Source organism: Herpailurus yagouaroundi, unplaced genomic scaffold, assembly GCF_014898765.1.
Source record: "Herpailurus yagouaroundi ecotype Mexico unplaced genomic scaffold, PumYag 195, whole genome shotgun sequence".
NCBI lineage: Eukaryota > Metazoa > Chordata > Mammalia > Carnivora > Felidae > Herpailurus > Herpailurus yagouaroundi.
In genome coordinates, this window is record NW_024412426.1 from 3,093,155 (window position 1) to 3,105,888 (window position 12,734).

The 12,734-nt window shown below is 39.2% G+C and overlaps 1 protein-coding gene and 1 non-coding gene across 2 annotated transcripts; both read right to left on the reverse strand.

The window, feature by feature from the left end:
* Window positions 1–2,487, reverse strand: LOC121011682 (40S ribosomal protein S4-like). The gene is made up of 2 exons (XM_040446294.1): window positions 2,197–2,487; window positions 1–540 (listed from the first exon to the last, which is right to left on the reverse strand). Exons 1-2 carry the CDS (start codon window positions 2,476–2,478, stop codon window positions 16–18), a joined length of 807 nt encoding a protein of 268 aa, XP_040302228.1. The 5' UTR covers window positions 2,479–2,487; the 3' UTR covers window positions 1–15.
* A 3,555-nt stretch (window positions 2,488–6,042) lies between these two features.
* LOC121011937 (U6 spliceosomal RNA) lies at window positions 6,043–6,147 on the reverse strand. Its single transcript, XR_005781866.1, has one exon. It is a non-coding gene; the product is annotated as a U6 spliceosomal RNA (small nuclear RNA).
* Between the last annotated feature and the right edge of the window lie 6,587 nt (window positions 6,148–12,734).

The following is a 12,734-nucleotide window of genomic DNA, read 5'->3' on the forward strand; positions in this document are numbered from 1 at the left end:
AGACTTCCAATCACATCACCTAAAGACCATTTTACCCATTGCCCTGTTTGGCCACCAGTCTTTTGTCTCTCTCTTCAGCAATGGTGAGGCAGATACCCTTTCCACAGAGAAGAGAAATTCATGGTTTGTTGCTTTTGCCAATAACAAAATATTGGACAGCCAGGTGGCAAAGCTGCTGCTATTGGCATCTTTCACATGAACTACATCAAAAGAACCAGGGTATCTCTCTCTGTTGGTGATCACACCAATTCTTCCTAGGTTAGCACCTCCAGTCACCATACAAAGATTACCAGTGTCAAATTTGATGAAATCAGTACTATTTACAGTTTCTGAATCAATCTGAATGCTGTCATTCACCTTAATGAGGGGATCAGGGTAGTGGATGGTACAAGCGTCATGGGTCACCAGATGAAGGATTCCTTTTGTCCCCACAAAGATCTTTCTCACTTTGTACAACTTGTACTTGGCCTCCTTGGGTGTAATCTGATGAACAACAAAGCGACTCTTGGTGTCATAGATCAGATAGAAATTCTCCCCAGTCTGCAATCCCTATCAAAATAACATCAGAATTCTTCACAGAGCTAGAACAAACAATCCTAAAATTTGTATGGAACCAGAAAAGACCCCAAATAGCCAAAGCAATCCTGAAAAAGAAAACAAAGCTGGAGGCATCACAAAGCTGGAGGTATTACAAAGCTGTAATCATCAACACAGTATGCTACTGTCACAAAAACAGATACTCAGATCAATGGAACAGAATAGAAAACACAGAAATGGACCCACAAACGTATGGCCAACTAATCTTTGAGAAAGCAGGAAAGAATATCCAATGGAATAAAGATAGTCTCTTTAGCAAATGGTGCTAGGAAAACAGGACAGCAACATGCAGAAAAATGAACCTGGACCACTTTCTTACACCATACACAAAAAGAAACTCAAAATGGATGAAAGACTAAACTTAAGACAGGAAGCCATCAAAATCCCAAAGAAGAAAGCAGGCAAAAATCTCTTTGACTTCAGCCACAGCAACTTCTTACTCAACACATTTCTGAAGGCAAGGGAAACAAAAGCAAAAATGAACTATTGGGACCTCATCAAAATAAAAAGCTTTTGCGCAGCAAAGGAAACAATCAGCAAAACTAAAAGGCAACCAACAGAATGGGAGAAGATATTTGCAAATCACATATCAGATAAAGGGTTAGTGTCCAAAATCTATAAAGAACATATCAAACTCAACACCCAAAAAACAAATAATCCAGTGAAGAAATGGGCAAAAGACATGAATAGACACTTCTCCAAAGAAGACATCCAGATGGCCAACGAACACATGAAAAAATGCTCAACATCACTCATCATCAGGGAAATACAAATTAAAATAACAATGAGATACCACCTCACACCAGTCAGAATGGCTAAAATTAGCAACTCAGGAAACAACAGATGTTGGTGAGGATGTGGAGAAAGAGGATCTCTTTTGCACTGCTGGTGGGAATGCAAGCTGGTGCACCCACTCTGGAAAACATATGGAGGTTCCTCAAAAAAATAAAAATACAGCTACAACCCACCAATTGCACTACTAGGTATTTATCCAAGGGATACAGGTGTGCTGTTTCAAAGGGGCACATACACCCCAATGTTTATAGCAGCGCTATCAACAATAGCCAGAGTATGGAAAAAGCCCAAATGTCCATCGACGGTTGAATGGATAAAAACGATGTGGTATATATACAATGAGGTATTACTTGGCAATCAAAAAGAATGAAATCTTGCCATTTGCACCTATGTGGATGGAACTAGAGGGTATTATGCTAAGTGAAGTTAGTCAGAGAAAGACAAATATCATATGACTTTACTCATATGAGGAATCTAAGATACAAAACAGATGACATAAGGAAATGGAAGCAAAAAATAATATAAAAACAAGGAGGGGGACAAAACATAAAAGACTTAAATACAGAGAACAAATTGAGGGTTGCTGGAGGGGTTGCAGGAGGGGAGTTGGGCTAAATTGGTAAGGGGCATTAAGGAAGACACTTGTTGGGATAAGCACTGGGTGTTATACATAGGGGATGGATCACTGGAATCTACTCCTGAAATCATTATTGCACTATTTGCTAACTAACTTGGATGTAAATTTTAAAAATTTAAAAAATCATAATAAAAAAATAAAAAAGAAAGAAAGAAATTCTCCCCAATCTTGTCAATGCCAATGACATCCATAAAACCAGCAGGGTAGGTTATATCAGTTTGGACCTTGCCATCAATCTTAATAAAACGCCGCATACAGATATTTACTTGATCTCCTGTTAGGGCATAGTTAAGTCTGTTCCTTAGGAAAATGATGAAAAGAAGACATTCTCTCAGCTTATGAGGATGAGGGGCACACACATGGGTCAGTTTATCCAGCATCCAATGCTTTGGATCTACTACATGCTTCAGATGCTTCTTGGGACCACAAGCCATGGCTGCTCTAGGCATGAAAAGAGGACCACCTAGCCTGAGTTTCTTACCAAACTAAACATTCACCTACCCTCCAACCCAGGAATTCCACACATGTCAACAAAAAGATTTATTTATATCAGGTTCATTCATAATAATTAAAACCTAAAAACAGCATGTATCCCTCACCACCAGAATATATACTATGTATGCACACTCATGCAATAGAATAATATTCAGTAATAAAACGAAATGAACTACAGATAAATGGATGAATCTCAAAAACATTATGCTAAGTGAAAAAGTTTTACACAAAAGAGAACATGGTTTATGATTTCACTCATACAAAACTCTGGAACAAGCAGATGAAATTATGGTGAAAAAGAAATCAGAACAGTGTTTGTCTCTCAAGGGGAATAGTGGGGATTGCCTGGGAAGGGGCATGATAGAACTTTCTGGAGTGATGTCACTATTCTGTATCTTGAAGAGAGTATAGGTTATACAAGTACATGTATTTGTCATACTCATAAAATGATACAGTTGAGTTTTATGCATAGTGTATATTTTATTTCAAAAAAGGAACTCTAAACACATACTGAACCCTAGTTAATCATATTCAGTCTAAGTGTTGAAAAATGAGGTATATGGATGTCTAGGACTTATTTTGAAGTGCATCAAAAAATAAGATGGATACTAGGGTGCCTGAGTGGCTCAGTCAGTTGAGCATCCAACTTCAGCTCAGGTCATGATCTCACAATTCATGGGTTCAAGCCCCACATCGGACTCTGTCCTGACAGCTCAGAGCCTGAAGCCTGCTTTGGATTCTGTGTCTCCCTCTCTCTGCCCTCCACTGCTTGCTCTCTCTGTCTCTAGAAAATAAATAAACATTTTTTAAAAATTAAAAAAAAATAAGATGGAAAATAAATAAATAGATGTAAGTTAAAACAAATACAGCACAATGTTAACAAATAAAGAATCTAGGGACACCTGGGTGGCTCAGTTGGTTGAGCATCTGACTTTGGCTCAGGTCATGATCTCGTGGTTTGTGAGTTCGAGCCCCGAGTTGGGCTCCGTGCTGACAGCTCAGAGCCTGAAGCCTGCTTTGGATTCTGTGTCTCTCTCTCTCTGCCCTTCCACCACTGGCACTCTGTCTCTCGCATTGTCTCAAAAATAAATAAACATTTAAAAAATTTAAAAAAAGAATCTGAGTAGTTGGTATATAGTGTTCACTGTACAAGCCTTTCAGTATTTCTATATATTTGAATTATTTTCATATCCATCTGAACTATTAACATTTAAAAAAGGATAGGGACACCAGGGTGGCTCATTGGTTAAGTGTCTGAGTCTTGATTTCAGCTCAGGTCATGATCTGATGGTTGTGGGATCAAGCCCCATATCAAGCTCCATGCTGGGAGTGGAATCTGCTTGGAATTCTCTCTCCCTCTGTCCCTGCCCCTCCCTCTCTCACGTGCATGCTCTCTCTCAAAAAAAAAAAAAAAAAAAAAAAACCCACATTTTTTAAAAATAAATAAATAAAAAGAGGATAAAACAAGGCATTTTCAGATATAGAAAGGATAAAACTGAGACATTTGCTGAAAGAAATGATTAAGAATATATATACTACAGCAGAAAAGAAAATGAGCTGGAGAGGTGGAGTACAAGATACAATGGCAAACAGAGAAACTGGTAAAAATGTGTTAATAAACTTAAATAAATATTGACTCCTAAAAATAATGAGGACATTAACAGATAAATTGGAAGAGTGTTAACTGGGGCACCTGGGTGGCTCAGTCAATTAAGCATCTTACTTGGGCTCAGGTCATGATCTTGTGGTTTGTTAGTTTAAGCCCCACATTGGACTCTGCTGTCAGCACAAAGCCTGCTTCAGATCCACTGTCTCTCTCACTCTCTGTTCTTCCCCCACTCCCTGATATCTCTCTCTCTCAGTCTTTAGGTATTGGAACAAAAATGTTACTCTAATCCAATTCTAACATGACTTTTATGAAAAGGTTCTTATATTTCCTTTAACAAAAGATTATAGCATCTAATTAGTACTGTGATAACCCTGCTTAGTTACTTACTGCTGCATAGCAAATTACTTCACAATTTAGAAGCTTAAAACAACCAATATTTATTATCTCACAGTTTACTTGGGTCAAGAATCCAGGGATCTTAGCCAGGTACCTTTGGTATAAGGCTTCTCATGAGACCAATCAAGCTTGTTAGCTGGGACTGAAGTTTCATCTGAAGGTTCAACTGGCAGAGGATTTGCCTCTAAGTCCCCTCACATGGTTTTGGGAAAGATTCAGTTCCTCACTGGCTGTTGGCCAGAAGCATCCTTTAGTCTTTGCCACGTGCTTCTCTAGGGAAGCTCACACTCAGAATGAGGAGTAAGAGAGCACAAGACTGGATACTCAAGATGGAAACCACAGTCTTTTTGTGACCTAATCTCAGAAGTTGCATCCCATCCCCATCATTTGTGCCATACTCTGTTTATTAAAAATTAAGCCCACACTCAAGGGGAGGGGATTGCACAAGAGTATAAATGCCCAGAGGCAGGGATCATTGTGAACTTACCACATCTACTTTTGACCCTAAACTTCTATCTTTCCAGTTTGATTATTCGACCATTACCCACCACAAACATCCTTCTGTATCTTCTGTATCTTTAGGACATTCAGGCCATTGAACTCCCTATTAGTTAACACTACCACCACCACTACCATGCTGTTTACTTTCCATGTTACTAGTTTAGATTATCTGGTCTATCCATTTGGTAACTCTCTCACCAGCATCTTAAACTCTCCTGACCCTCTACCCTCTGTCTTTTCATAAAACCAACCCTGGATGAATATATCATCTGTTCCCTCTGTGCCTGCATCTTGCTGGCTAAACCATGCTGCAGGAAATTGTGAAAAAGGCCAGATTCGCATTTCTATCTATACCTTAATGATTTCCTACCCTGCCGGAGCCCTCAGCACGACCTGGCAGTTACCCTGTACGACCTGAGTCAGCTTGCTTGCTATTCTTCACCATTTATAACCTTCTTCCTTCAACCAACACACCCTCATCCTCCCAGTTTCAATGGTAAATGCCTCCACTTCTCAAAAGACAAAGTCTACCATAGGGGTTCCTTTGAATTTCTACCACAAAGACCTGTTTACAATTGCTGCCGTTCTCTCATCTATTCCACCTTTTGAAATAGTGCTGAATCCCATCCCTGGCCACCTTCTCAGAAGCTTACCATTATTGATTATATCTTTTCTATCCTATATCTTCATCATCTTCTCTCTACTGAATCCTTCACATACGAATTTTTTTTTAATCCCTGATCCCACTTCCCACTCTATCAACTGCTATCCTAGATTTCTCCCCTTCTTCACTGCTGATCTTTAACAAATTGCCTAAACTCACTACTTCCATTTCCTCCAATCTTATTCTTTCCTCAGTCCAATCCATTTCTTTCCCCTCCCGACACTGCTGAAACAGTTCTCCCTAAGGTCACCAGTGACCTCCACATCACTAGAGCCAATGAATATTTTTCACTCTTTGTAGTACTCTATCTCTTTGTGGCATTTGGTGTTTTTATTTGCTTGTTTGTTTTAAAAATATGGAAGCTTCATGAATTTGTGTGTCATCCTTGCATACAGGCCATGCTAATCCTCTCTGTGTTGTTCCAACTTTACTAAAGTGCTGCCAAAGTGAGCACTCTGTGGCATTTGAAACACACTTTTCCCTTGGTTTCTGTGATGCCACATTCCTGATTTTCCTCCTCTGTCTCTGTAGTGGCATTATTTATATTTATGGTGTCCTGGAATCTTCTAAACACATTTCCATATTGTGTTCACTTTCTTCATGATGAGTCCCAACTCCCAAGGCAAAGACCAGGGCCTGCCTTGCCAGCCTCCCTTGTAATCAAGTGTGAGCATGTGATGTTAAGTCCCACTACTTACTGCATCCACATGAGACTTGGAATTAGAAGAAAATGCTAGAAGGAAGGAAATAAGTCAAACTAATTTTGCTTGCATAGGTTATTGTGAGGATTAAAATTTGATAATATACATAGAGCAATTAGAATGCGGCCTGGCACAGTGTCAGCACTATGTAAGTGTTAGCTATTATTATTCTGAAAGGAACAGTGGTAGCTCAAATAACCCAAAAACTATTCTAAAAGATTCCTATCATCACCATCTGTCAGCCAAAGATTTTCATCAACCATGAGACACATAAAACCAGCTAGGGACCTGCTACCATGGCTATATTGCTGGTGAAGATCACAGATAGATCAACAAATAGAGAAGCAGACCAAGACGTTTAGCATGAAAGTTGGAAAGTTCAGTGTGATTTCAATCATGGTGTCAAATGCTGAATCAATATTTCTGGGGATGGCCAGCTACAAAAGGAATGGCTGAGCTTCACACATGGAATTTTTCCCCTCAGAAATTAAAAAAGGACGGAGTGGGTTAGGGGGAGACACTTTGGACTAGAGGGAAGAAATTAATTCAATGGAACAGAGACAAGGACTCCCCTCTCTCACATCCCCCTAATCCCACCAAGCTATAACTGTAAATTGTGTAAAACAAGAAGAGCCTTTTTTTATGAATTATTGCTTTGCGAGCAAATTAACTGAGTAATATAGAACAGTATGTGTATAATTTTATATAATCTATATATCTGTAACATATAACACATTATCTGCTTCACTTAGGTGTGATGAGGAGTGAGAAAATTAATAATGTAAAGCAATGTGAACAATGTCTGGCACACCATTGTTTGTTTGTTTGTTTGTTTGTTTGTTTGTTTGTTTTCAGTCATGTCTTTATGCCCTGCCATTCCCTTTTACTGTTTAAAAATGGTTGGTGCAACTGAATTGCCTGCAGTTCAGGGGTTTGTGACCAGAAAGATGCTGCACAAGAAGAGAAAAAACAAAAGCCATGAACCCTAGGGGTTTACCTTTGAAGCTAAAATCTCCACTCCCCACTAATCTTTCTAGGAAGCTATAACAGAGGTTCCTTAAGAGAAACGGTGGGCAGAGGCCTTGAGGGTGCCCATTAGTGCATGACAACATACTTAAGGCTGGATCCGCCTACCACAGCTGGCTTTCCACCCACTACAGTGCCTACCCCAGGCAGAGCCTTCCTCCCCAGCTGACCCATGCCAGAGAGCCTCAATCCCTACAGCTTTGTGGGCAGCAGATTTTATAGCCTCAACCACACAAATGATTGTCCAACTGTACCCAGAGCAGCCAGGAGAACAGTGTAAGACTTTACTCTCTGTGCTTAAATTAACACTAGGCATGATTCAGAATTGAAAATCCAGTGGAAGAGTAACTCCCAATGGTGCTTGTAAGTCACTGGGGAATCATTGTGACACCGTTTGGATAGCTTTGGTTTGTTTGCATTATATATGACCTTGTTATCACGAGATTTCTCTCTTCACCAGCATGGGATCTACTTACCTCTGCTCTTCAAATGCCACTTTGTTTACTCATTGGCCATCCTTTTTGGAAAAATACCATCTCAGCATCAACAGGCCCCTTATGTGGCCACCTAATAAGTTACTCAGTAAAGTATCTTTCAGTAAGAACTATATAGAATAAATTATCAGAAGCCTTAATATAATTTACCTCTATAAAGTATTGACTTTTCCAATACAATTCTAAGAGTACTCTTATGTATCATCCCAAGAAGGAAGAAAGTAAAGAAGAACATAAAGAACCCAGAGCCCTACAGCTCTCCACATAGTTCACATTCAGGACATAAATGCAGAAATGACCAAAGATGAATGCCAAAGAGTTGTATCAACCTGTGAGCCAAATGCCAGAGACTAATTCCCTTAATTTTCTGAGAATTGTGAACACTGCTGCAGGCAGCCAAACCTTACTCTTAGAACAAGTGAAAGAATATATAAAGCAGAGGACCACCATTTGTAGAATACGTAAGCATAAAAAATGTAACAAATGACAGAAAATATGGAATTCCTCAAGGTCCCTTTTGTTCTTACGTTCTTTGTTAAGGACAATATTTGAACTGCACTCAACCTTCCAACATCATAAAGAAGAAAGTGAAATCTAAGATACGGAAAAAATATATTAAGAAACCCTATAGCTAGTTCAAGTAGTTCAAGCCTCCAAACCCAGCTGAGTGAAACATTAGAGTAACCAGAAGCGCAAGCACACAAACAGTGGTTTCCTGATTCTTTCCTAAGGAGAAAGAAATAAATTATTTTAAAGACTTTTTTTAAATGTTTATTTATTTTTGAGAGAGAGACAGATACAGAGAGAGACAGAGACAGAGAGACAAAGCATGAGTGGGAGAGGAGCAGAGAGGGAGACACAGAATCTCAAGCGGGCTCCAGGCTCTGAGCTGTCAGCACAGAGTCAGCTGTGGGGCTCAAACTCACAAGCTGTAAGATATGACCTAAGCCAAAGTCGTACACTGAACCGATAGAGCCACCCAGGGGCCCCAAGAAATAAATTATTTTAAAAGCCACTGTCTACGGGGCGCCTGGGTGGCTCAGTTGGTTAAGCATCCGACTTTGGCTCAGGTCACAATCTCACGGTTTGTGGGTTCGAGCCCCGCGTCAGGCTCTGTGTTGACAGCTCAGAGCCTGGAGCCTGTTTCGGATTCTGTGTCTCCCTCTCTCTCTCTGCCCATCCCCCAGTCGTGCTCTGTCTCCCTCTGTCTCAAAAATAAATAAACATTAAAAAAAATTTTTTTAAATAAAAACTACTGTCTAGCAAGCTAACGATCCAGATCCTGAGCAAACTATAGATAGGTTATTAAATACATGAGTTGAGAGTATGTAGAAAGGAATGAGTTGACCACAAGGAACCAGAGACAGGTAAACCAAATGGGGAAAGAAAGGAGCAGAAGATAGTAGAGGGAGAGAAAGAGACTATAAAGAAAAATTGTGAATTCCTTGGAAATGGACCAAAAGGATTACAGGATGTCTTTAGTGAAAACCAAGTCTTTTTTAGCATATCCTCCAAAGATATCCAGTTCTACGGGGGTCTTCATGCCTTTCATGACCTGTGAGCTACTTACAACTCTGTAATTTGTAGACAACTTACAGAAGTGCAAATTAATTTTGTCCAGAGATGTAGAAATGAATTTTTTTCTGATGGAGCATCAGTTGATTTTCCCCCACCAATGTGAATAAAACAGTTTAGTGTTTATGAAGCAAATTCTTCTCAATATTCCTAATGGCCTGTATGGCCCATATAAGTTTCTGCTCTCTGGACTCTCCTTTGAACCTGTTGTAGCATCTTACTAACTCCTATATTAATTAATGAGCTGAATAAAATCTTTATTTTTTTTCAAATTTTATATTGTACAAGAGGCATGACTTTCCCTTTAAAAAAATATATTTCCTTTTATGGGAGGATGGAAGGGAGTTCCAGGCAGAAGCAGTGACAACTTTTTAAAATATGGAAATGAGGAAAAACATAATGTGTTGACAGCAGAAATAGCACTTGCACTAGTGGGGAGATGAGGATGGAAAGGTGAGCAAAAATTAGGTCAATGAAAGTGAAAAATGTATTATCTTAACAGTTGGCACCAGAATTTTTCTTAGGGAGGTTACTATAATTTTTTTAGCCAATACTTGGACTGCTGCTTATGACAGACCAAAGAGTGTGAATGTCAGCGGGCACCATGGTAAATATTTTAGAAAGTGGCTAGAGTGATCTTCCTAAAGCAAAGAAAAAAAATTATGTTTTAACTTCTAAAAAGGGAGGGTAAGAGCAGAATCAGGGATATGATGTGTAGTTGGAGACCATGTAGGGTAAAAGGCCAGTAATGTTGGAGTAGCTAAAAGGCATTTCAAAAAAGGAATGGCTAATGTTCAATTTGAAGTCATTTGCATTGATGCAGTATAAATCTTTCCAAAATTAGCTTTGTGTCAGCTAATTTTATGGTCAAATTCTAGGGAGCTCCTTAAATGTGTATAGAACTTAAAAACAAGCAGAATTACATATTTGAGTTTCCGTGGAGGCACTACCCACTAAAACCTGAGCCCAGCAGTAGGAGTATTCATGCAAAAGATGCAGACACAGAAATCTTGGAGAGAAATACTAGACTTTCCTAGGATTGAGGTGACTTTATTTAGGTGTCAGTGGGTAATAGATCTACAGCTGACATATGGGTTACATAAACCAAAAATAAAGAGTTTCTACTTGGCCTTGGAGATGATAGAGTCACTGAGGTGACTGGCATGGCAAGATAGCTGTGTCTAGAGGTTAGGGAATGACGTGAAAAAAGGCAGTCAAGTGCTCAGTTGGGGTTGGGAAGGCAATCCGAGTTGCAAATTACAGAGCATTTTCGAATGGGGACAAGTATTTTACATGGGGGCATTAAAAATAAACTAATTAACCCAGGTCAGAGAGCAGAACTGTGATTGACAAAGGGATGGAGAGAAAGGCCAGGCAGCTGTTCAGATCACCAAGTCATTGTTTCATACTTCTAGTTTCTAGCAGAGAGGGAAAGTCTCAAATTACCTTCCCGCATATTGTCAGCATTTAAGAAATCATGTTAGTATCCGTGCAGGGGAAAATCAGAAATGATATGTGAGCTGTTTCCTAGGGAATATTGGCATTTTCCAGAAATGGTTTATGAAAGGACCATCTTTCTTATCAACCACAAACACTTTTTGAAGATCTGCTTACACTAAGACCCAGTCGATCTGGAGCTAGTGCAGAACTGAAGAGCAAAGGAGAAGAAATATATATAATCTCTTCTCCTATTGGAGTTAGGTCAGCTTTGTGGTTGAAAATATGAGCTTTGAAGTCAAGTAGAACCAATTTGAGACCCAGCTCTACCCCATACTGGCTGTATGATCTTAAGCAAGTTATTTAACTTCTCTGTGCCTCTGTTTTCATCTATAAATGAGGATTAATAACAGTAACTTTCTTAAGAGTAGAAAGATTCAACAACACCAACGATAACAAAAGCTGAACACTTAATATTTGCCACACTGTATAAAGCACTGAGTTTGTAGGAACAGGCACTCCTATTCTCCTATTCTATAGTTTAATCTTCTTGGATAGTTTTTTCCCAATCTGGATAATTTCCTCATACATATGTGCCAATCCAGTACTTTGATAAATACTCAAGGGGGCCTTCTTCAGGCACTAGACACATTTCTTGTGCTCAATAGACCCATGTGGTTAACAGCTAATATTTTGAGCAGTACAGGTATGGAACATTTCTATCATCACAGAAAGTTCTATTGGAAAATGTTACTCTAGGGCCCAGACTTGTCTAACTTCGAGCCTATGCTTAGCTTGTCAGTGTGTTAAAATTTATTGTGCATTTAGATCAGCTGGGGATCTTGTCAATCTTCATTTCCAATCTGATGTCAGGTGATCATAATGCTATGGGTTAACAGACAACATTTGAGTAACACTGCAAATGATTAGATATAAGCTTCCATAATTATTAAGTTGATATGTGTTTCTTTTGCAGGAAAAACATACTGAAACAAAAAAATCACCTGACAGAAAAGATCACTTTAACATTTTTTAACCTTTCTTACTTGCTATACTTTGAGTGCCTAACTTGCAACTCTAACTTTATACACAAGTTAATTTCCTAACCAGTGCAGGATTGTTCCTTCCAAGGGCCTTCCTGCCCCCTACTTGCCAACACCCCCCAGAAAGCTCAAGGAGTGAATGTGCTTTACCATCAGGGGTCCCAGAACTTTTCCAATGTAGAATTGGGAGAATGGGTCAGGAGAGTAAGAACAGAGTATAGGGTATGGGGAGAGGAAAGATCTCAGTAGAGACATGAAGGAATTACCCCTTCTAAGAATCAGTTGGTGTGGGGAGAATTACAGGCTAGGGAAATAGAAGGACAAGAGGTGGTGCAGCTTAATACAAAAGTGTGAGAGATGTGGGTAGAGATGTGTTAATGAGGTGATTATGTCAGACCTTGTTGGCCCAGTTAAAGGTTTACTCTATCAAAAAGCAACAGAAAGCCACAAAGGATTTTAAAGATAGGAGTCATAGGATTAGAAATGCATTTTATGGAAAGATCATTTCAGATGCAATGAAGAGAATATATTAAATGGTCTAAGCCTGGAGGCAGTGAGACCAGGTGGTGATGGTAATGAAAAATTAGAGAAGATAGGGGATATTCATACCTTTATAGGAAGTAGAGTGAGAGCAGTTCGATCAGGCAGAAAGACATTTCATGTTGGCTATCGAAAAGTCACTTGACTACCTGGGATCTTAATTTTCTCATTAAAAAAATTTTTTTTAACGTTTATTTATTTTTGAGAGACAGATCATGAGCAGG